General features: G+C 40.6%; 1 protein-coding gene across 1 annotated transcript in view; it reads left to right on the top strand.

Moving 5' to 3' along the window:
- The window catches only part of PCSK9 (proprotein convertase subtilisin/kexin type 9), a 31,416-nt gene that overhangs the window by 4,410 nt on the left and 4,359 nt on the right, over positions 1–22,647 (top strand). Inside the window, exons 2-11 of the mRNA XM_088154334.1 lie at positions 809–1,000; positions 6,598–6,721; positions 8,013–8,146; positions 8,801–8,942; positions 10,201–10,397; positions 12,011–12,194; positions 15,030–15,200; positions 18,836–18,984; positions 19,131–19,311; positions 20,456–20,637. Coding sequence (XP_088010460.1) covers positions 809–1,000; positions 6,598–6,721; positions 8,013–8,146; positions 8,801–8,942; positions 10,201–10,397; positions 12,011–12,194; positions 15,030–15,200; positions 18,836–18,984; positions 19,131–19,311; positions 20,456–20,637 — 1,656 coding nt within the window. The remainder of the gene's footprint in view (positions 1–808; positions 1,001–6,597; positions 6,722–8,012; positions 8,147–8,800; positions 8,943–10,200; positions 10,398–12,010; positions 12,195–15,029; positions 15,201–18,835; positions 18,985–19,130; positions 19,312–20,455; positions 20,638–22,647) is intronic.

Genomic DNA, 22,647 nt, shown 5'->3' with positions numbered 1-22,647 from the left:
CTTCAGTTGGCATGGGTGGAGTGATTTGGAAATTGCCAAATATTTGTCTCTTCTCCCATCATCAGTGCCAAAGCAGCATTGTTTGATTGCTCTTCCCTTCAGTTTCTTCAAGGCATGGCACAGCCTTCTTTCCATAAACAAAGCCAAGTAACGAAGTACATTCAGACAGAAGGAATGTTAAACCAGGATAGCAGTTGATGAATGTGTTATTTGAATGCAATGTGAAATCCATGCATTCCTCAGATGAATTGGCAGAGAAGTGAATATACAGTATTCAGTGTATAACTAGGGATAGTGTGGGATTTGGAGTACTATCTTGATTCAGCCACAGTTTTAAGGATATGAAATCTTGGAAATATTTTCTTTACCAACCTTTGATAAATAGGAAAAATGAGTATGGAGTGTAATAGTGTCAGTGAGTAAGATTACACCACACAGCAATTCAGGAGAAGAAACTACTTTTCTAGAATGACTTTTCTGGACATTTCATTCATTCAGATGTGGAACTGGCCCAAACCATGCAGTTTAGCACCAATTGTTCTGTTCAAAAATACAGGGAGTAAAGTGTCTGTTTTCTTTATAAAGTTCTACTTATAACTGATACAACTGAAGTGAACTTCAACTTCCATAATCCTTCCGCTAAATGACCAATTGAGGGATTACGGGACTTGAAATTCAACACATATGGAAGAGTCTTTTTAAATCAATGCATCCCCTTGGTTATTACATTTTACCAACAGACGTTTTTAGGTCATCCAAGTTTGATTGCCCTCCAACCCATTTTCTGCTTCTTCTTGTTTAAACACAGGAGGCATGGCGCTTATCCGGACATTATATTGTGGTGCTTAAGGAGGAAACCCTTAAATCCCAAACCTCACAAACAGTCAAGCGTTTGCAAGCCAGAGCAGCCAAGCGTGGCTATATGACCAAAATCCTACATATATTTGAGGAGCTATTCCAGGGCTTTGTTGTGAAGATGAGCAGTGATGTGCTGCATATGGTAAGTTCAATTCTAGTTGATTGTCCAGATGTTAGTTTGCCTGTCAGTCAAGGGTGTCTGCACATAAAAAACGGGTGGTGTACATAAACAATGGGCAGAGCTTTGATCTAACCATCATGGCAGCCATCTTGACTTTTTTGGCCATACCCTGTGGATGCCCCCGCTTTCAACTATGTCTTTCCAGTTATTAACAAAACTGCCTCAGTAGCAACTGAATCTATAAGCAACAAACCTGGCAATATTTAGTTGTGATTAAACTAATTTACCAGGAATGTTTGCTATGTGTAAGTTAAAATATATAATCCTTTTATTTAATAAAAATACTGTTCTGCATGGGAGGAATATCTTTCTGTTGGTCCCTTATGAGATACTTTGTTTCACCAGATCTCAAATCAGAATTTGTTCATCATTTGGGGTGACTCATTAAAATCTTCATTGCAAAGAATTAATCTTACTATATTTACAGAAGAACTTACATATCTACATGGGGGGGGGGGGAGTTGCTGATGATGGCTGGCTGGAGATAATGTTGAATACATGTCGAAAGTATCACTAAGGACTGGTGTCATAAATGGAGGCTTGATCTATATTTAATCCATGCTCATCAACCAAAAAAAAAAAACCATTCTGTGTTAATCTTAACTAAAGATTCTCTTGAAGTGACTTCTAGTGATTATATGGACAGGCCCACATAGTTTTCTTAGCAATAATATGAAACTTGCTTGTCACTGTCTTCTTCCCAGCCATGGGATTTCTTAGTGGTCTCCCATTCACGTACTCACCAGAGATTAGCAAAGGTTGGCTAGGTGTTGCCATTTGCTGTAGGAGCTAATTTAACCTTTTCTGAAGTTTTTCTTATATTCAGAAGTAACAGAACTAAGTATTTTATTCAGCAGAAAATCAACACAATGCAGTTAATGAATGTTGTGTTCCAGCAGATTTAAAACTTTACTTGGAAGTGAGTTGTATTGGAATTCTTGCAAATTGCTTAAGCTATGATAATGCAGCAGTGTATTCTTTCCTTGCCTTAAGAAAAGAACAGAAGCACACTCCAAGCTGGAATTGTTGACATGCTAATTTTAGAATTCTCAAAGGCTGTGTGTGATTGTTCTTATCCACGATCACACATGTGGCATGTAAATACATATTTTACAGGGGTAGTTCACTGAAAAAGTGAGCTACAAATTTGTATCTGACCATTTTGAATGGTATGGTGTTCAGTCTTTATATTACCCTTTGTTTCTTTACATTATTAATTGATTTTTGATAATTTCCTTTGCATTTTTAGAAAGTAATTTTTTTCTATAGAAAAACATTGTAAAGTAGATTTTTTTTAGCTTGTACATCTGTGTGCTTTGGTAAATTGTTTTGTGTATATATGCCTCTCATTATCCATGGTCTGATATTCTGCAGTTTCATGTATCCATGATGGATAGAAACCAGACATGAATAGTTACATTAAAGTTATATCTCTATGACTTCAGCCATATTTGCAACAATGGCAGTGTATGTATAAACTATGTTTTTTTTAAGGGTTAGGGATAGGTAATCTCCACAGTGTACCTGTGTTTGATCGTTCCTCCTCTTGGTTGTGGCAGATCTTGCTGGATTATCCCTATCATGAGGCTCTACCCAGCCTTGTTGTGAGGGCTTCTTTTTAGGAGTGACTTGGGTGGCCAGTAATGGAAGACACAGTTCCACTCAAGCCACATAGTTCTTGCTGGCATCTACAGTATGTCCTGTACAGCTCCTTCACAATCTCAGTGGAGGAGCCTCCTGATCACACCACTGGATGCTACTTGTGCCATATGGAGGTTGGAACAAACTGAGCAGTCTGCTTCTAGGGGCATGACTGAGAATTTGAGAAAACTCTATCCCAGCCAGGTGAGTAGCTTTGAAGAACAAGGGTGGTTGCTGCTTCAAAGCCGCCTGGACTGCTATGAACAGGATAAGCTAGGAGGACTCCTGGAACCAAATGGGGAAAATGTGGAACCAATACAAGGACATCACATGTAAATCTGCTATGGGAAAAGAGGGAGCAACTGCTTGTAAGGGGAAGAGGATGATTGTAGGCTCTAGAGCAGTGTTTCTCAACCTTGGCCACTTTAAGATGGGTGGACTTAAACTCGCATCTTAAAGTGGGAGTTGAAGTCCTCACATCTTAAAGTGGCCAAGGTTGAGAAACACTGCTCTAGAAGCTAACCTTCCAGTATCCATAGAGTCAAGATCTTGTTGTTAACAGTTTATTAGCTGTGGTTTTAAACTGGGAAAGAACTGCTGGGAATAACAAGGGCCCCTGATTTTGGCTTTGGCTTGAGTATTGAACCCCAGCTTCTCATTGTTGTGCAACTAGAAATGGGGCTGTCATTTTGGTTCAAGTTCACAGGTTATTGTGATGCTAAAAAGTTGTCCTGAGCTCCTTGAAAAGGGACAAGTTACTAAGATACTGGGGCACCCAATACAGTGTAGCTGTACTATGGCTAGCTAGTGGCCCCACTGTTGGATAAGGAGCATATCACACATCCATGTTGACGTGCTTTCCTCCCATCCTTTAGAAAGTCTGTTGGAAAGTCTGTTGCTTTAAGAACCCATGGCCTGCCACTTCCTCCACTTCAACAAGTCTGGTGGTGTTGCTGCCTGTGCAGAAAGTCAGGCAGTTTACATTCCGGGCAGCAATTCATTTTCTGGGCTGGGAAAAAGCAGCAGCGCCTTCTTCTCTTGGTGCATGTGATGTGTGGAAAGCCCCTCCCTCCACCGCCTTCCTTCTTCCTTTAATCTCAGCATTTGCAGCAGGAGAGATTGTCCCCTGGTTCTTTTTCCCAGCCCAGGAGAACCAATCTTCTGCAGGGTTGGCTGAATGCCTGGCTAATGGCACATGGGGTAAGTCTGTCAAATGTTGGTGAGGAGGATGGGGGATAGATGAGTAGGATTGTGATGGAGCAAGAAAGTCAGAAGAACCCTGTTACTTTGCTTTGCTTCCTGCTTTTCTTCCTAGGTTGTCTTTTGAGGGCTAAACTGGCAAAAGTAAGAGAAAAGAGAGCAGGAAGGGTGGCAGGAAGGAGAAGATTGCTGGTTGCTGTTCTAAAGGAATGCAAATAATTTCTTCTGTGGGAGACTGATTTACGTGCTGATGGGAATATTGTCCTCCTGGTATACGTATGGTATATGTATGGTTGAAATTCCACAAGGCAGTATTGCCTTGTCGAATTGCCATGAACAAGACAAAAACAAAACCCAGATATGGGTTGTGCTGATGAGGTACCTCTGGTAGCCACAGCAAAACTGGCCATGGAAGTACAGGGTCCTCCAGCCAGATGGGAGGGGTTGGTTGGTCCTGCGGCCAGCCATTTGGAGCCCAACAGGTTATTGACTCTTCAGAGACTTTTCTTCTATGCAATATATACTATTCACATAGGAGGTTTTGTTCTTTGAGCTGGGACAAAGAGGGTGTGTGGAAGAGCCCTAGGATTTGGGAGGGTACAAGTTCAAGTCCACCCTCATCTGTGGAAACTCACTGGATGACTTCATGTCAGTCAGTCTGTCTCAGCTCTGCCTACCTCCCAGGGCTGAAGGGAGATCCCCATGTAAGCCAGCTTGAGCTTCTAGGGAAAACATAGGATCTAACAAATCTAACAAACAAAAATAAATGTATAGCTCCCATTTATTCCCATGGAAATGGATAGAGGAGGCATTTTGCAAGGCCTTTTGTTTGCAACTTGAAAATCAGGGAGCTTTTTAAGCAATTGCTGATTCTGTCTAAACATTTCATAAGTTTCAGATAATGGTGCAAGACCCAGCAGGTGAGGAGAGATGTTTGCATAATGCCTCCCTGATGCCAAATGGGCTTTGTACACAAACTCGGTCAGAAGACTTACACAACAGGACAGTGGGCTGAAATGGATATACTCATGTACTACATTTGAGGATGGCCTTCCCTAACCTGGTGTGCAAATGGTCTAGCTGGCTGGGAATTTTGAGAATTGAAATCCAACCCATGCGGAGGCACCTTCTTGGGGAAAACTTTTTAAGGGAAATAAATGATTCATAAGAAAGGCAAGCTTCACTGAGATTTTCTACTCTCGGATGGAACTCTCTGCAGAACAGATTTCCCCACCTGGATAAAACAGGATAGTATGAAACCTTGACCTTCTGGATTACGACTCCCATTACTTGAAGGAGACATTTTCACTCTATTTGATTTTAACACCGCTGATCCCTTCAAGGCATTTAATTGAAATTGTGGAAAAGATGGGAGAGGGGAAAAGTGAGAGTCTATTGGAATTGGGCAGCCAATAAATTTAAATAATAATAATAATAACAACAACAACAACAACCCCCAGTGAGGCACTACCTGGAAGTGGTTGTGGGGCTTGTATGCTCCGAGGAGGATAAGAGCTGTGCCAGAGGTTCAACCATACTGGATAGGTCTCATCAGAGGAGCCAAACAACGAGTGCCTCTTGCATAAACAATATGGTGAGATGTAATTTACAGAAACCCATACCAGATCAGTCATTGCCCAGGTCAACACCTCACTAGTGTTCTAGTTCCTGGACATCTGGTGACAAGTGGGCTACAGGACTCAGGACTGTTGGCTGAGCAACCGGGGCCAGCAGCTGCAGGATTACTGGAAGAAAAGTTGCTTACTCATCACAAATATACAAAACAAAGAAATAATAATGTGACCATCACAGAGTGTTGTGGATCCTTTTTCAGAGATATTGATAGGACTAGATAAGAGCCTGGATAATTCCCTTAAAAAACAATTTGATTACAAAAATGTACTTCAAAATAAAGGTTTTTCCATAATACAAAGAATTTGGTTTTGGGTTTTTTATTTCCAGGAATTACTGGGAATACTTTACTTTTGCTCTGTGTTGTTCTAACTATCCAATTCTACTCAGTTTAACATTCTGTCATCTATCCTCCTGCCATTTTACTTCAGTATTCTAAAGACAGAACACTGAAATGTTTTCTTACTATGCATGTATGCTTGTGGGCATGTGTGTGTGTGTGTGTGTATGTGTGTGGTATATATAGAAATAAGGTATGGTCCTCTGGGAGGCCATATGGCCCACGTTGTGAACCACTGGTCTAGAGTATAGAACAGTGTTTCTCAACCTTGGCAACTGGAAGATGTGTGGACTTCAACTCCCAGAATTCCCCAGCCAGCCATGCTGGCTGGGGAATTCTGGGAGTTGAAGTCCACACATCTTCCAGTTGCCAAGGTTGAGAAACACTGGTATAGAACACAGAGCATACCGATAGGTGTATATTATATAGAGAGATTGGTTACTGAATGGAGGCTCAGTTCTCAGTTTCTTGTGGGCTTCTTGCATTGTAACACCAGAGGCTTTACATCTTGGTTCGAAACACGCATTGCAAAATGCATGGCAGAATTGCATGCTATTTTCTGGTATTTGGGATGGCTCTATATAGAGTCAACCTATCAGGGAAAAGTTGTTTCATGGTGTAGTGGGTAAAAAGGATGCAAGTATAAACATGCTTCTTTTGCATCATTTATGTAATTACTGCAAAAAGAATACTGTAGTCCTACTGCATGAGTTGCACACACTTTCCTCTGGCTTCTTTTGTGCAGGCTTTGAAACTCCCACACGTGGATTACATAGAAGAGGACTCTTATGTGTTTGCTCAGAGCATTCCCTGGAACCTTGGCCGGATTGTCCCAGAACAGGACGAGCTGAATGAGTATAATCCCCCCAGTAAGCCACCCCTTTCATCTTTTCCACATTTTTCAGAAGCAGACAGAGGCCCTCTGTCAAAAGCAGTGGACATTTATTCCGACAAGAATTGGAGGAATGGGATACAAATTCTGCCTGTGAGCTTGAGTCAAGTTGAGTTTATTCTTCATTAAGGATTATAGAACTAAGTCTTGCTAGTCTAGTGAATGGACAGCAGGATGTCCAAGAGATGCGACAGTTGTTTCCTTCAGAGGCAACTGCTACTGCTCTCCAAACTCAAAATCATTGATCCATTTTAGCCTCTTCCAGGAGATACATTTAAGGAAGACTTAAAAAATAAACAAAAGCCTTATTTGGAGGAGAATGTTCTAGCTTAATCAGGGTAACACCTGAGACTGGAGACCTTCCAACTCTCTTGGAGCTTTTGGACATCACATTTTTGAATAGATATGAACAAAAAAGGAAACATTGGAATGACTAGAGCAGATTGAAAAGCCTTGGTGATAGAAACAGAGTTAACCCCAATGAACAGTTTATTAGCTGGACATTTTCTCCATTCACTGATGCTTGCAGGATTCTTAAGGGTTGTTCTTATGCGTGCTTTGTAAATTGCTTGGTCATCTTAGAGATTTCTTTTTATTTATTTGTCCTTAGGCTAAATGTTGATCATGCAGGCTAACTTTATGTAAGGATTTTTGAAAAAAAGGGCTTTTGGAAGTTAAGTTGGAATGGGCATATATTGTGAGAAGAAAGCAGGAAGAGTGATCTGTTACTATTGCTACAGTTTTTTGGAACTGCATTTTTCCTCCCCTGCTCCTAATATTCATAGTTGGAGAAAGGCTCATTTTGGTGCCAATGGGGACTTTTCACCAATTGCCAGTGGAAGTGTGTTGAGGACAGAGAGTAAAAATCATTCATGCTATAGTCCCAGCCACACCTTCCCACTTCCAAGCTATTTTTTTAAAAATCAGCTTCACAGTGACAAACTATATTGCAAACATTATGTCCATGTATTGGCTGCAATCCACAGTTCACCTTTTATTATCCAGATTTTAAGTCTGACCTTCTGATATAGGATCACAATATTTAACTCATTTCAAACTCCTTCCATTGCTAAGGTACAAGATAAATTCAGATTAAGACCGACCTTCCACTGTTGTAGTACTTGGCTGGATAATTTGATTATGGAATTCAACACAATCAAGTTTGATCTCCCTGAATATTGGCAAACAAATTAAAATGAGAAAAGCATTTAATTATTGCAATAAGCATCTTGGACATATCCTTCTGGTATCATTGATTCTCTCTGTAGATACTGGTGAACTGGTTGAGGTTTATCTGCTAGATACTGGTGTCCAGAGCACACATCGGGAAATAGAAGGCAGAGTATTTGTGACTGAGTTTGAGAATGTCCCTGACGAAGATGGCACTCGCTTTCACCGCCAGGTAGGTACATTTTTTTCTGGTGGCAGGAGATTCCAGGAGTGGTAATTTCCATACATCTGGAACATCTGGTTCATAAAGGTTGACTAGGTTCTACTTTTATAGTTATAGTGTCAAAACCCAATCAGTAATAACAAACCTAATTCTTAACTCCTTAGAGCACTTCATGGAAATGTATTGGATCATGCATCTATGATGGTGCCTCCCTGGACCCATTGTATCTAATTAAATCTGTTATGGGTTTTATTCCTTCATTAGAATATGCTGGTGAAGTGAATCATTTGGGAAATGGGTGATAGGTAGAGTTGGCTATAACTCTTTCTCTCTGCCCAAGATATTGGAATCATCTGTTGTTTGGCATTTCTTTCTCCATCCAGAATGTAGAGGTTCCAGGTTCAGGTACTTGTTCCTCCTAGGAACTGATGCACTGGGCAAGAATGTCAGGTGGATGAGTCTTAAAATGTTTTTCATTAATACCTATAATTAAACTCTAGTTTACTTTTAATTTTGCTAGTTGAGAGTTGCCTTGACTGCTGTTTGATTTATAAATTCAAATTATTATTATTATTATTATTATTATTATTATTATTATTATTATTATTATTAGTGTTTGGGCTTGCAATAGGCACAAAACTTTGCATTTATGCTCTCTGGCAGGCCAGTAAATGTGACAGCCATGGGACTCATATGGCAGGAGTAGTGAGTGGAAGGGATGCTGGGGTAGCCAAAGGCGCCAACGTCCGCAGCCTCCGTGTGCTCAACTGCCAAGGAAAAGGCACCGTAAGCGGCACACTGATTGGTGAGTAGTGGCAAGTGTGGTTTCTAACTTTGCCAAAATCAAATTCATCCTCTTGTTTTTATATGAATTTGCAATTAGTCATACATTTTTGTGAGCACTTCTCTCAATTTTATTTGCTTGTAGGTGTGCATTTTTGCAAAGAATGTTACATAAAGTATTTCTACAGTATACTCTTTCTCCTAATACCTATTTTTGACTGAATGTTGCTTTAATATAAATACAATATTGTGTCCTCTTTCCACAGACTCCCTGTGATCACATGCACCCTGTGCCCTCTTTCCCTGGCCTTTCTGAGCTTGTGCCACACCAAACACCCCCTCCCCAACCCCCCTGCGGCACCCCCACGCTCCTTACCTGGGACTCCCTCCGCTTCCTGCTTAATGACTCACACATCTTGGGTTATCATGACAACTGGGACTGCCTGGATTGCCGTCACTAAGTGATGCGGTCGAGTGACGTCACGCTTTATGATCGCATCGCTTAGCGACAGCAATCCCAGTACCAGTTGCAGTTGCAGTCGTTACTCGAGGACTCCCTGTAAATAATTGGACAGTGTTTGGAAATAGGCCCCAAAAGAAAGCAATGGCAAACCACTTCTGTGTTGTAGCCTCCAAAAGCCACATGCATCTATCTGTGTGCTCACTAGGAATCAGGTTCCATTAGAAAGGATTAATACCTTTAATATCTGTGTTGAGTCAAGCAAGGTTTTAGACTAGTTGCAAGATTTGGAGTTTATTAAAAGTGTTTGTTGGGCACTGTGGTTGAAGGTCAGAGAAAGGAAAGGGGCAAATACATTTGGCTGATGTTAGAATAATCTTAACTTCTGAAAGGAAAGGGGGATGTATGTGCTGGTGGAGAGGCTCTAATTTGAAAAGTGCTTTTTCCAAGCATTGTCTGGGAAACAAACAATTAAATGGTGCTTATTCATTATCTTTTCATAAATGCATGCATATATCTGGTCAGGGTTTAAGATACGAGTTTGATTTGTTTTTTACTTTTAAAAGGTGGAAAAAGAAAGAAATTATTTCTCAGATTTACATGGTTTCTTTCTGGGCTTTCTGTGTTCCCCGGGACTTTATTCCTTTCTGCATCTTTCTTGCTGGGAAAGAAAGTATGGAGAATCACCTTTGAAAAAAGAGCCAGAATGCTCTTCCTGCTTGTATCTTTCAATTGGGAATTTCTACTGAGTAAAAGAGATGCAATGGGGTAACACGCTTTGGGGGGAAGTATGCTAAGTTCTTTGGCCTTTGCCCTCCAGGGCTGGAATTCATTAAAAGGACCCTGGCTGTCCAGCCCTACAGTCCTCTGGTTGTTTTGCTCCCCTTGGCCGGCAGCTACAGCCGCATCCTGAATGCCGCCTGTCGCCTGATGGTGCAGATGGGGGTGGTCATGATAGCTGCAGCAGGCAACTACAAAGACGATGCTTGCCTGTACTCCCCAGCAGCAGAACCAGAGGTAAGTAGAGAATGAGGTCTTCCTTTCAGCCCAAAACCCATGGGAAAATGGTCCAGAAATTGTTTGTGATCAGCAAGACTCCAGTTCAGCTCATCAGGATCTGCCTGTTACCTGCTGACGTTGCCTTAAATGCAGGGTTTTTCAGTTGACACATTCAGTGATGGATCACATGCACCACCTCATTTAGCATATGAAAAGATGAGGAAAATTATGAAGCCTCACCTATACCACTCTCTCTGGCTGTCACGTATTACAGTGGAAACACTTCCCTGCTGCCTATGTGTGTGGATGGTGTGGATCAGGTCTTCTGTATGCTTGTAGAGTGCCAAGATGTCAGCAGGACACTGGCTTATGCAGTCTTCCACGTGGTCCTTTCTCTAGCTGCCTAAATGCCCAGATGCTGTGTTTCTGTTGTCGGTTTGGTGGTGATACATGTGATTGTGGTACGTAACCACAATAGAGAGTAGAGCTAGCCTATTTGGTCCCACAGTCCCCTTTGCACTTTATTTTAATCCGGCATGAATGTTCCTCTGGAGTGCCCTGATGTAATACAAATATTTGTGTTTGTGTGAAGCTGGCCAAGCTTAAGTGGAGTGCCAGAATTTCAGGGCAGTGAAGGAACTGTCTGATACTTGTATCCTCAGTATAATTAAAATCATGCAGTCTTTTCTGATAATGAAAGAATGCAAGATCAGGTTTAGGTAGTACCCGGAAAGGAATTTGCCTGGGATAATGGATTCTTTAGGGAAGGGATTTTAATTTCATGATGTCAACATACTTTTCCTGCAGAAGATCCCAGGTTAAATACTTGGCAACAGAATTTCAGTCAGGAGCTTTTTCGAACCATATCTGGAAATTCTGGAGAGCTGCTGCTGAATCAGTGGTTGTGAGCTAGCTGGGCCAGATAGACAGACTTAATCTAAGCCAATTTATTTGGTTCCCTTTTTATGTTATAGTCCTCTCAAGGAATCATCTAATGGGGAATGCTTACACACCAATTCTCTAGGTGATATTTTAGAAAAAACTAGATTTTGAGTGGAAAGAGAAAAGCATGAAATAATAATTGCACAATATTTTTGGTATTTCTGTGTGACATTTTCCTGTGTAGCTACACACCTCTGATCAGTTCAGTCAAGAAAATCAGTTATCTAGGAAGATAGGGAGGCTTTCTCTTGGTGGAAAAGCAGGGATTGAAGAGTCATTGTAGAGGATTTTAGCTTTGCATTTATTACATTGAATAGAGTTAGGCTAAATGGCCAACAAGTCTCCCTCCAACTATGGAGGAAGAATAACACATAGTGGAACTATGCTGGAGCTGGAGGAAGATGACAAGGAATCAGTCTTTGTGATCCTTCCTTCCTTCAACAGTCCTCCTGGTTCTTGAAAAAAATGCTCTAAAAGGCTTAGAGAAGCTACTGGAGCAACATGAAGAATGACAAAAGCAAGAAGAGCTGGTGAAGAATATCTTCCCTCCCTTTCCTTAAAAGTAGATGTCTTTGCTGGATCCAGACACGGAATGGGAGAAGCCTATTTGTTCATAGGTCCAACCCTATGATTTTGACATTCTGTATCTACTATTTGGTCAGGGCTGACAAGATGCTGCCTTATTGTAGGTTATTACAGTCGGAGCAACCAATGCCCAAGACCAGCCTGCATCTATGGGGACTTTGGGAACCAACTTTGGGCGTTGCGTAGATGTGTTTGCTCCTGGAGATGATATCATTGGCCCCTCTAGTGATTGCAGCACCTGCTTCACATCGCAGAGTGGGACATCCCAAGCAGCTGCCCACATCGCAGGTAATATTTTATGACAGAAATATGAAAAGTCCAGCAAGTTGCTTAGCTTGTCTTTATTACAATGAGCTTTTCTCAGGAGGAACTATCCGTAATGTATGCTCTGCTCAGTGACTTTGAGACAGGCATGATGAGATTTCCATGAGTGAAAAACAAGTCTTTTTTCAACTTCATTAAAAATAGACTCTCAGATTTACAAAATCCAAACCTATAGAACAGTGTTCTAGAACAATACTTTATTTTTTTTTCTGTATAATTAGATTTGATTCCTGCTGGGATATATAACTTCCTACTTAGGTTCTATTTTCAAGCTGACTAACAAGGGAGATGCGGCTATACAGTATAAACATAGATAAAAACAAGTGCATCTTCTGTGTTAGCCAACATGCCGCTCATGAAGATCTTTGGTTGTTGGTACTTCAACCAATTATAGTTATTTTATTAAGGATCTGGGTTGGATTTTTAAAAATTTGTATTGTAATTTAATCAACTATTTTAACTATTTCTCTTTGCTACATTTATATTTAAGAAACGTATTTGTGTTTATTTTTTCTTTATCCCAATTGGTCAGTTGTAATTTAGCGCACTTTTGCGCTTGATCCCAGACAAACTCACTCAGCTGCACCTGAGGCTCTTCCAAAACAAGACAAAGGGAAATACAAGCAAAAGTCTACAACATCCTTAATCAATCCACTGGCCCCATAAAATATAGAGGTAATGAAAATGTACAGGTTGTACCAGTTTATTGGCTGTCCTCCCACATTCTTGGGTGTTGCACAGGTGGGCAAAACAACAGCCCTGGTGTTTTTCCCTTCAGGTTTGATTCCAGTGGAGTACCATTATAAGAAAAGACTTCTGAGATCACCACAAACTTTCCCTTTTGCATGCTCATTCTTCTCTTCTCCTTCTCTCTCTGCGTACATGCATAAAACTTGAGTCTGTTCCAGCAGCTTTGTACAAGTACAGCCTTATGCCTTCAAGTGGTTGGGAAGGATGGTGTGTTTGTGAGTGCGAGTGATATTTTGATAGTGGCATGGTTTACAGATGATCTGGCCCCAGGCTGGCTGAGCTCAGTTAAGCAGTAACTTCTCTCAGCCTCATATCTCCCCATTAAATGGCTACATGCAGCCTGAGGAGGACTTGCTGTGCTTTTAAAATATAGATTCCCCCTACCTCTGCAGAAATAAAAGATATAGCTTGAGGGATAAAAAAAAGTGTTTGGGTATGTAACACAAGTTGTTGAGAATAGACAGTGGAATCAACTGGAGGAAAGATGTCCCAGATGGCTGAATAATTTGTAGTTACAATTAGGAGAAGAAATAAACACGTCTTAAGCAGCAAACAGAGTACCGAAAAGAAATGTGGACATTTCCAGTGAGTTCATTGGGAACAGAAGCTTCTCTGCTTCTTTCACAGACTCACTGGTGGCTCTGGCCCTTGAAATGAAGGAGGCAGCTTTTGAGGATTAAGGTTTGTGCTCACAGCAAATTCTTGAGCCAAAATGGCAACTGAAAGGAGGGGAAAACTCTGCTTGGAGCTGTGGCTGCAGTTTTTAAAAGTATCTTTTCAGCTCCTGTGGGCCATGGCAGGGCACGGGAGTAATGCATTGATGTCAGTGGAAGAAGCAGGGGTAGAATTTATTTATTTATTTGCATTTGGGCTAAGGAAGGTAACATTGAAATATTAAGCCTATCAGGGCTTAAAGATGCCTTTTTTTGTTCTTAAAGAATGAGCAAAAGATCACACAATTGTTTGCATCACCTTGGTTAGCTCCAGGAGCTACAAGAACAAAGCAACTGCTATTCCCATCTTTGCAATGCCCAGCAGTGTGTCAGGACATCTAATTAAACTGGTACAACTTGTGCATTTTCACTGCAACTATGTTCTATGGGGCCAACGGATTGCTTAAAGAAGTTGAAAACCTTTGCCTACTTTTACCTTGTCTTATTTTAGAAGAGCCACAGGGACAGCTAAGTAATTCTGTCTGTATTCTGCAATCAAGCTAAGCAAGGTTAGTATTTCTTGATCCCATTGGTTTCCATGGGAGATATTTAAGCCCATAATGAAACTGACTTGTGAGAAACTGAACTGATTTTTAGGATCCAGAGTAACATTTAACTGAGAATGGGATGGGGACTTTTTGTTGATGGAAAGGCCTCTATATATCTATATAAATCCAACACCATAGTCACTTTTCTGAGCACATTCAGGCATAGGAAGAAAACTATTTGATTGAAAGCTGCCAGTGTTTTAAATCAAACTGGCCTGATAAAACATTTATTGTCCATTAATTTATTATGAGCTTTAATCACAAAGCAGAAACACACGAGAATGGGAAGAAACCATGAAAACAGAGGATATCCACATATGTAACCTTTTAAGCCATGTGGATAAAGACTGGTGTAACTCTGAAGTACACGGAAATGTTACTGGAGCATTAATTCAAATTAGTATTTGAAGACCATCGTTGGTCCTTGCTTATATTATTCAAACGTGCACACACACATACATCATCCCTGATTCAGGCAGGAGGGTTTGAGGATGATTTTTTTCAAGGAAGCCAGAAAGTCAAACTGAGCAGCAGCTTGGGCATAAGAGTTGCGGGGAAAGTCTGCATTTGTATTCTGGTGCCTCAGATCCAGCCAAGCAACAATCAGTATCATTTGAACTTCCTTTAAAAAAACCACACATGCATACAATATGATTTTGCAGTATGTTGTCTAGGGCGTTCATAAAATTATACAAATATAAATTGTAAAAATACATCACCTAATCCAGCTTCATATGTGTATAGTATTTTGGGGGGATAATGCAGAAGAGGGTTGCTTGTTGTCCTAGGTATTGCAGCCATGATTCTGAATGCCAACCCTGCTCTGTCCATCTCTGAGCTGAGACAAAGACTGATCCACTTTTCTGTCAAAAATCTTATGAATGAGGCTTGGTTTCCAGAAGACCAGAGGCTGTTAACACCAAACAGAGTGGCTGGGCTTCCGTCCAAACTGGTAGCAGGTGAGTGACCTGTTGATATCTTCATTCGTACAGTCCCGAACATCTCAGATCCTGGTATAACTGTTGGCCAGAAGTCTGGCTAAGTTTGTTCACCTGGCGTGAGAGAGCCAATGTCCACACAGAGTCGAGGGGAAGAGAAACTCTTTATTTCTATACAGAGGCAGAGAGAGGTGCACAGGGGCTGTGCCCAGCAAAAAGCGCGCCCACCGAGTTCAGTGGGCTACATTTTATAGCATTCTCTACAACATTAGATACAATCTCATTGGCAAGCATGATCATGTCAACCTACTAGGTGGGCTTTCTTGCAGTTGCCATACGGAACTCCCTAATTTCCTTATTCTCCATCTTGGGGGGTGCACTTAATGAACTATGCGTCCCACCTCTGGATGTGTTTTTAACTATGCTAATAATGAACTTTGGTGCTCTTTGTGAGCTACATACAGGTCCTTGGCCTACATAAGCAAGCAAAACCACTAGATGGGCCATCTTCCGCTTAACTTGTGCTAGACAGAAAGAGCTTAACACAGTGTCCTTTGTTTCCTGCTGAAGGAAACAAAGACAGATACCTGTCTGATACCAGCCTTTCGCTAACAGCTTCTTAAAGTGCTATGCCTGTGAACTAAGTAAAAGTCAGAACATCTGCAAATAGGCTACTTCTAACAGAGAATTCCAACATCAGGACCTCAGAACCATATGTGAACTTTTTTTGTGTCTTCAAGCCAGTCTTGGGTCCTGGCAACTGCCTAGATAAGTCCATGTAGTTTTATTGGCAATATTTTTGGTAGTGGTTTGCTATTGCCTCCTTCCAGGGACTGAGAGAGACTGACCCAAAGTCACCCAGGTGACTCATGCCTAAGGCAGGACTAGAACTCATGGTCTCCTGGTTCTAGTTTGGTGCCTTTAACCACTACACCAAACTGGCTATTTGAATTTAGCTGCTTCCTATTCAACCTGATTATAACTGAATATGGACTCTAAGCCTGGAGCAATTTTTTTACTGTCTTCATTGGGCAAAATCCTCAGAAACTAGAAGACTATTCCATGACATTGAATTGGCCTAATAAAACTATTGCCCCAATTTATATTTTGAATGTTTTTTTACAGCCAAGCACAGTTTTGCTTCTTATTTCTAGTGACTGCCAATTATTCTTATTCTTATCCCAATTCCATTAATCACGTGTCACAACATGTTCTTCATGATTTGAGCTCTACCAAGATCTTGGATATTGTAAAGATAATATCTGGGTATGAGATGCTCAACAGTACTGTCGGTTGTGGTTGGTCTGTTGTAAGTTGTTCTAAATTTAGGCAATCCAAATTATTTCTAAGTTCTTATGATATTGCACCTAGTGCCCCAATAATTGATACCACTGTTGACTTCTTCCAAATGTTTGTGATCTATATTTGCAAATCTCCACATTTTGTAATCTTTTCTGATTTCTTGTCTTCAACATTACTACCTCATGGAATGAATACATCAATAAACCAAACATGATTCTTTACAAAGACAGTAATGGGTGGTGTATTATGTTCCAAGAGTTATCAGTCTGAACTTTAAAATCCCATAAAATTTTTGCCCTGTGATTTTCAGTGATGTTATCTGCAATTTCCGGTTTCCAGTAATTCTTAATTGATGGTGAATCTGTACTCTTGACAGAAATGCCAGTGTGATATTTTCCCAACTCAAGCATGCCTTTTTTGTAATCAGTCTTTGTGATTTTTCTGTATCCAGTTATTACATGGCCAGTGGTTTCATCCTTGGCACAATTGGCATTTACTATCTAAACTGATCTTTTCTGCTTTTGCCTTGGTGATTTTTGTATGTAGTGCTTGTTCTTGGGCAATAAAAAGCATTTCTTCTATTTCCCTTTTTTAATACATCATTCTTAAGTCACTGCCATGATTTGCTGCATGAATTTTCCTTCATATCTTTCAAGGAAGATATTGGTTTGATTTTCCAATTTTCTAACCTCATTTCAAGCTGCTGCTTTTTATAGTCATTGAGATTCCATTTGTGCAAATAGCCTTTCTTTCTGAGTTTCTTTCAATAAAGCTTTGTTATTGTCTTGATGTAATCATTAAGCCTTTGTTTCTCTTCCTCTATTTTACCTGTAATAAGTGCTAGCCCACCAGTCTTCCTTGGAAGATATAATCTGTCAATAACAGTAGGAGGGTATAGGGCATTATTCATAGGCATCAATTTTCTGATTTGCTGTCAAGATTAACAAGGTTCATCTAAGTTTAGTTGAATATTGCTGTGGTAGATCTCATTATTGATATTGCCCAGGAGTTGGCTGTTTCCACCATTTAGATTAGACTTCAGGATTTTCTTTAACCTCTTGCATTATTTTGAGTTTACAATATTTTTCTTTTTATTGTACAAAATATCTGATGTTTTCAAAATTCCCAAATATTTATAAATTTAGTCAGGTGCTAGACCATTGATACTTGTTTCATTTAAGAGTTGAATACTTTCTTGTGAGTTAAAGATTTTACTTTCTTTACTTCAGTCATCGCACATTTATCAAGTCCAAATTGTATTGCAATATATATATTTGGACCCACTCTCTCTCTTTAGAAAATCTGTTAACCTCTTTCACCAGTCTTTTAACTGTTAATTTTTTTGTACCTATTTTACTGTTAATTTTAATCTATATTTGTAACTTTAAAAAATTGATTTAATTTTTTAAAAAACTCTGCCTTTTGGATATTGAAATATATTTGCTAGAATAGAAAGGCAGAATAGAAATCAAATCAAATCAAATCGCAACTAATCTGCTACCTCCAAATGGCCAATTTTGCAACCCTAATGGTCCTCAATCAGTTCTTTGCAATGGTTTTATTCATGTATTGTGCTCAACTACAATGTGATTTGTTTAATTTTAGCTTTAAGTATCATGTGAATCCAATCTTTACAATTTTTAAATCTTGTTTTATGGCAAGAATGGCCAAGCTTTTCCACCTTTGCCATCAGTCCTCCTTGGGGATCACAGAAGATGTGTCTGTGATATAGCGATGTCACTAGATGTCAGCCCTACTAGGTAGGCCAGACTAAGAAACAGACACTATGCAGATCTAAGCTTTTATTAGAACAGCTACAGCAACAGAATCTTGCAACCCTGAATGTGCTATCTTTCCTCCCTCTTTTACCTTCATGAGAATGGGGCTGGGGTGGGAAACTGTCTGAGGTGTTTTTGCAAATTACTTCTTGGCCTGGACTCAAGTTTAATTTATCTGATCATTACCTTGGCAGTGGATCTGCCATCTGTCCTTCAAGGCCATTCTCTTTATCCACTATACAAGGTGAAGTTAAAACTTTTGGTCCTCTTTGGCATTTGGAGAATGTTGTTGGGGGGGGGGGGGGGGCTTAGGACACTAATTCCTGCCTTTATTTCAGTGTTATCAGGGTTAAAATAATGCAAACACAAACTAGGCATTTTACCCCCAAAGTTCAGCACCTCTGGTTTATGGCCATTGTGACTTATTCAGTAACTATGTGTGTTAGCACAATGTATTTCTTGAAGATATGATCTTTCCAAGTGATTGAACTACAGAAATCATAAAGGCTGGAAATAGTCCTAAACAAATGGGATTCTGCTAGTCCTTAGTGGTGACCATCAGCCACTCTCTTTCAGAGGAACAGCTGTATTGTCGCTCTGTGTGGTCTTCCTTGTCTGACTCAACCAGTGCAGCCACAGCTGTTGCCCAGTGCAACAGCAATGAAGACATGTTCAGCTGCTCAAGTTTATCAAAGAATGGCAAGCAGCGAGGAGAGCACATTGAGGTAATGCTCAAGGGCAAGAATGGTGTAGTTTGCTATTTAATTTTAATTAATTTTATACGTAGATTTGCATCTCAGCAAGATATAAAAATCAGATTTGATGGCATTCCCTGTACCTTGCTCTCACTGTTGTTTTTTCTGAATACTAGGATTATGGAGGCAGGAAGGAGTGTGTGGCTCACAACAGATTTCGAGGCCAAGGTGTCTATGCTATAGCCAGATGTTGCATTTGGCCCAAGGCTGACTGCCAGGTTAATAGCCATTCACAGACCACAGAGGGCATAGCCATGAAAAGTGTTAGCTGCACCAAAGATAGCCATGTTTTGACAGGTATGTGATGACAGCTGTGATGATAGTAATTACAGAAGCAAAATGTATGATGTAGAGGCATCTTTATGTATAAGTTGTCTTGTAGCACTGAAAGAGGTCTTCTGTGCATAAGATACTATTAGCACATCAGGACTGTGTGGTAACAGTATGCAATTGGCAGCAGACTAGCTTTAGCAGCACAACACAAGCCAAAGCTTACAATTCCTGCTTCCCACTTCTTGATGTCAACTTCTAGCATTTGCCACCTTAAGTGACCACTTAAGCTGGTTAATGATACAGTTGATCCTGGTTTGAGCTTGTTCTGGGCTTCCTATTTGCCTTGTGTTACATGCCTGGCATTTCCCATCTGGTCCACTGTGAAAATATTAGAATATTCTTTGCACCCTTTGCAAAAATTCATAAACTAAGTTGGTAGTTTTATTTTCCCTTTCCTAAGGATTTTACATGTGAGAATACAAAGAATGAAGGATGTACTACATTTTATTTGCTGCACCCTCTTGGGGCTGTCTTAACTGAGACATTCTGGGATCACGTAGCAACCATGCAGCCCGAGTTTCTTTAAGGTAGAGTCCACAGTGTGGCATGCATGCCAGCACCCATTCTGAAGTGCCTTTTTGGCTTGGCACAGCACTTGCTTATAAAGGATTGTAAGAAACACCAAGCAAGCTTGTACATTTCCTCAGAGTGTTCTAGATTGGTATTGGACATTGTCAGACAAAATTGCCTGCAAAAATAACCTTGTGCAAGGTTTATGCCATGCCATTGTATAATCTTTTCAGGAGCAATAACTGATTGCTTTGGCCATTCTGGCTGACAAAAAGAGCTACTATGGAACAATGCTTTGTTGATGGGGTTCCAGCAGAATGGGAATCCCATCTTTGTCCTACCAAACATGCTATTTATAGACAATATGTGGAGCGAAAAGAACTTAAGGTATAACCCTGCTCATATGAACTGGAAGGAATAGACATCATATTGTGCAGATACCAAGAGCTTCTTCCATTCCACCATTTATTTTCTGATCCTATAGTTACATACAAAAACCAGTATCATTAGCTGTCAGTGATACTCATGTATATACTTCAGATGAATCTCCTTAAAAATACCACTGAACAAAATGCCCTAATATGATCTACACTGGCAGGCTGCAGCACACATTCTCTGGCTGGAGATATCAATGGCAACATCAGAGCTGTACAGCGGGCAGACAGTGGTCGGGCCCACTGTGTAGGCCAAGGAGATGCGATGGTGCATGCTTCCTGCTGCCATGCACCCAGCCTTGAGTGTAAAGTTCAGGAACAACCTCCTCTGGAATACCCAACAAAGGTATGTGGATATTGTTCTCTATGGCATTTCCCAGTCTAGTTATGGTAACTTGGTTCCTAAGCAGTGTAAGCTCTAAGGGATGAACTAAAATAAAGAAGAGAAAAAATTATTCTCTGCAAAACCCTTGCACAGCTGTTACAGGTTGTGCTCACGCAATACAGTTAGCCTGCTTGCTGAATTAACTCTTTTTCTTGTTTTGCACAAGGCACTGTACCACAAATTAACCAAACAGGCTGGGCTTCTGTAAAATGCTAGCCTCCAGCAACCAAACCTAAAACCAATCAAGATTAGCATTAATTAAGGTTAGCATCTTGTGTACATGCATCTGCTTGTTCTTTACCTGACCTGGTTATGTGTGTTGTGGATTCAGACATAGATATTCCAGCAATGATTCTCTATGCAGATTTGCTATAAAAGGTGGTTCTATGGAGAAAGATCAGTAGAACTAGCGCCTCAGTCATGTTCAGTACTGTATGGAGCCATCCTTCTAACAGTCATAGCAGACGGTTCTTTTTGTTTCAGTCAGCTGTTACTTCACTTCTGAAAATTTCCCATGAATCTTAAGTGATTGTAACTACATGCATCTCCACATTTTTAAAAAATTAGATATTTCAGATTCTCCATGCAGCATTTTGCAGAGCTTAACTGGCAGAAGTGAGAAAATGCTTCTGTGCTTCAGAAGCTCACAATATAATTTTCAAAAGGAAGAGGAATCAACAGAGGAAGAAAAGTCAATGACACAAACCAGGGGCAGAGAACTTCCTTTTTATATACAGTGCATTCAGAAAGTATTCAAACCCCCTTCACTTTTTTCAATTTTGTTATGTTGCAGCCTGATACTACATTAGTTCAAATTCATTTTTTTTCTCATTAATCTACACTCAGTACCCCATAACGACGAAGTGAAAACAGAATTTTAGAAATGTCTGTAAATTTATTAAAAAGGAAAAACTGAAATATCACATTGGCATAAGTATTCAGACCTTTGCAACAACACTTGAAATTTAGCTCAGGTGTCTCCCATTTCTCTTGATCCTTGCTGAGCTATTTCTACACCTTGACTGGAATCCACCTGTAGTAAATTAAATTGATTGGACATGATTTGGAAAGGCACACAGCTCTCTATAGAAGGCCTCACAGCTGACAATGCATACTGTATCAGAGCAAAAGCCATGAGGTCAAAGAACTGCCTGCAGAGCTCAGAGACAGGATTATTGTAAGGCACAGATCTGAGGAAGGCTACAAAAAAATTTCTGCTGCACTGAAGGTTCCCAAGAGCACAGTGGCCTCCATAATTCTCAAATGGAAGACGTCTGGCACAACCAGGACTCTTCCAAGAGCTGGTCGCCCAGCCAAACTGACCAATCAGGGGAGAAGAGCCTCAGTAAGAGAGGTGACCAAGAACCTGATGGTCACTCTGACTGAGCTCCAGAGATCCTGTGTGGAGATGGGACAAAGTTCCAGAAGGACAACTATCACTGCAGCCCTCCACCAATCTGGGCTTTATGGCAGAGTGGCTAGATGGAAGCCTCTCCTCAGTGCAAAACACATGAAAGCCTGCTTGGAGTTTGCAAAAAAGCACCTGAAGGACTCTCAGACTGTGAGGAACAAGATTCTCTGGTCTGGTGAAACCAAGATTGAACTATTTGGCCTCAATTCTAAATGTTATGTCTGGAGGAAACCAGGCACTGCTCATCACCTGCCCAATACCATCCCAGCAGTGAAGCATGGTGATGGCAGCATCATGCTGTGGGGGTGTTTTTCAGCAGCAGGGACTGGGAGACTGGTCAGGGTTGAGGGAAAGCTGAATGGAGCAAAGTACAGAGATATCCTCAATGAAAACCTGTTCCACAGCGCTCAGGACCTCAGACTGGGCCGAAGGTTCACCTTCCAACATGGCAATGATCCTAAGCACACAGCCAAGACAACACAGGAATGGCTTAGGGACAACTCTGTGAATGTCCTAGAGTGGCCCAGCCAGAGCCCTGACTTGAACCCTATTGAACATCT

This window comes from Python bivittatus, unplaced genomic scaffold (assembly GCF_059951505.1).
Source record: "Python bivittatus isolate LINGU-HERP-01145 unplaced genomic scaffold, Pbiv_v1 ctg000700_np1212, whole genome shotgun sequence".
Lineage (NCBI taxonomy): Eukaryota > Metazoa > Chordata > Lepidosauria > Squamata > Pythonidae > Python > Python bivittatus.
The sequence above is the reverse complement of the archived record's forward strand: the minus strand, read 5'-3'. Positions and strand labels throughout refer to the sequence as shown.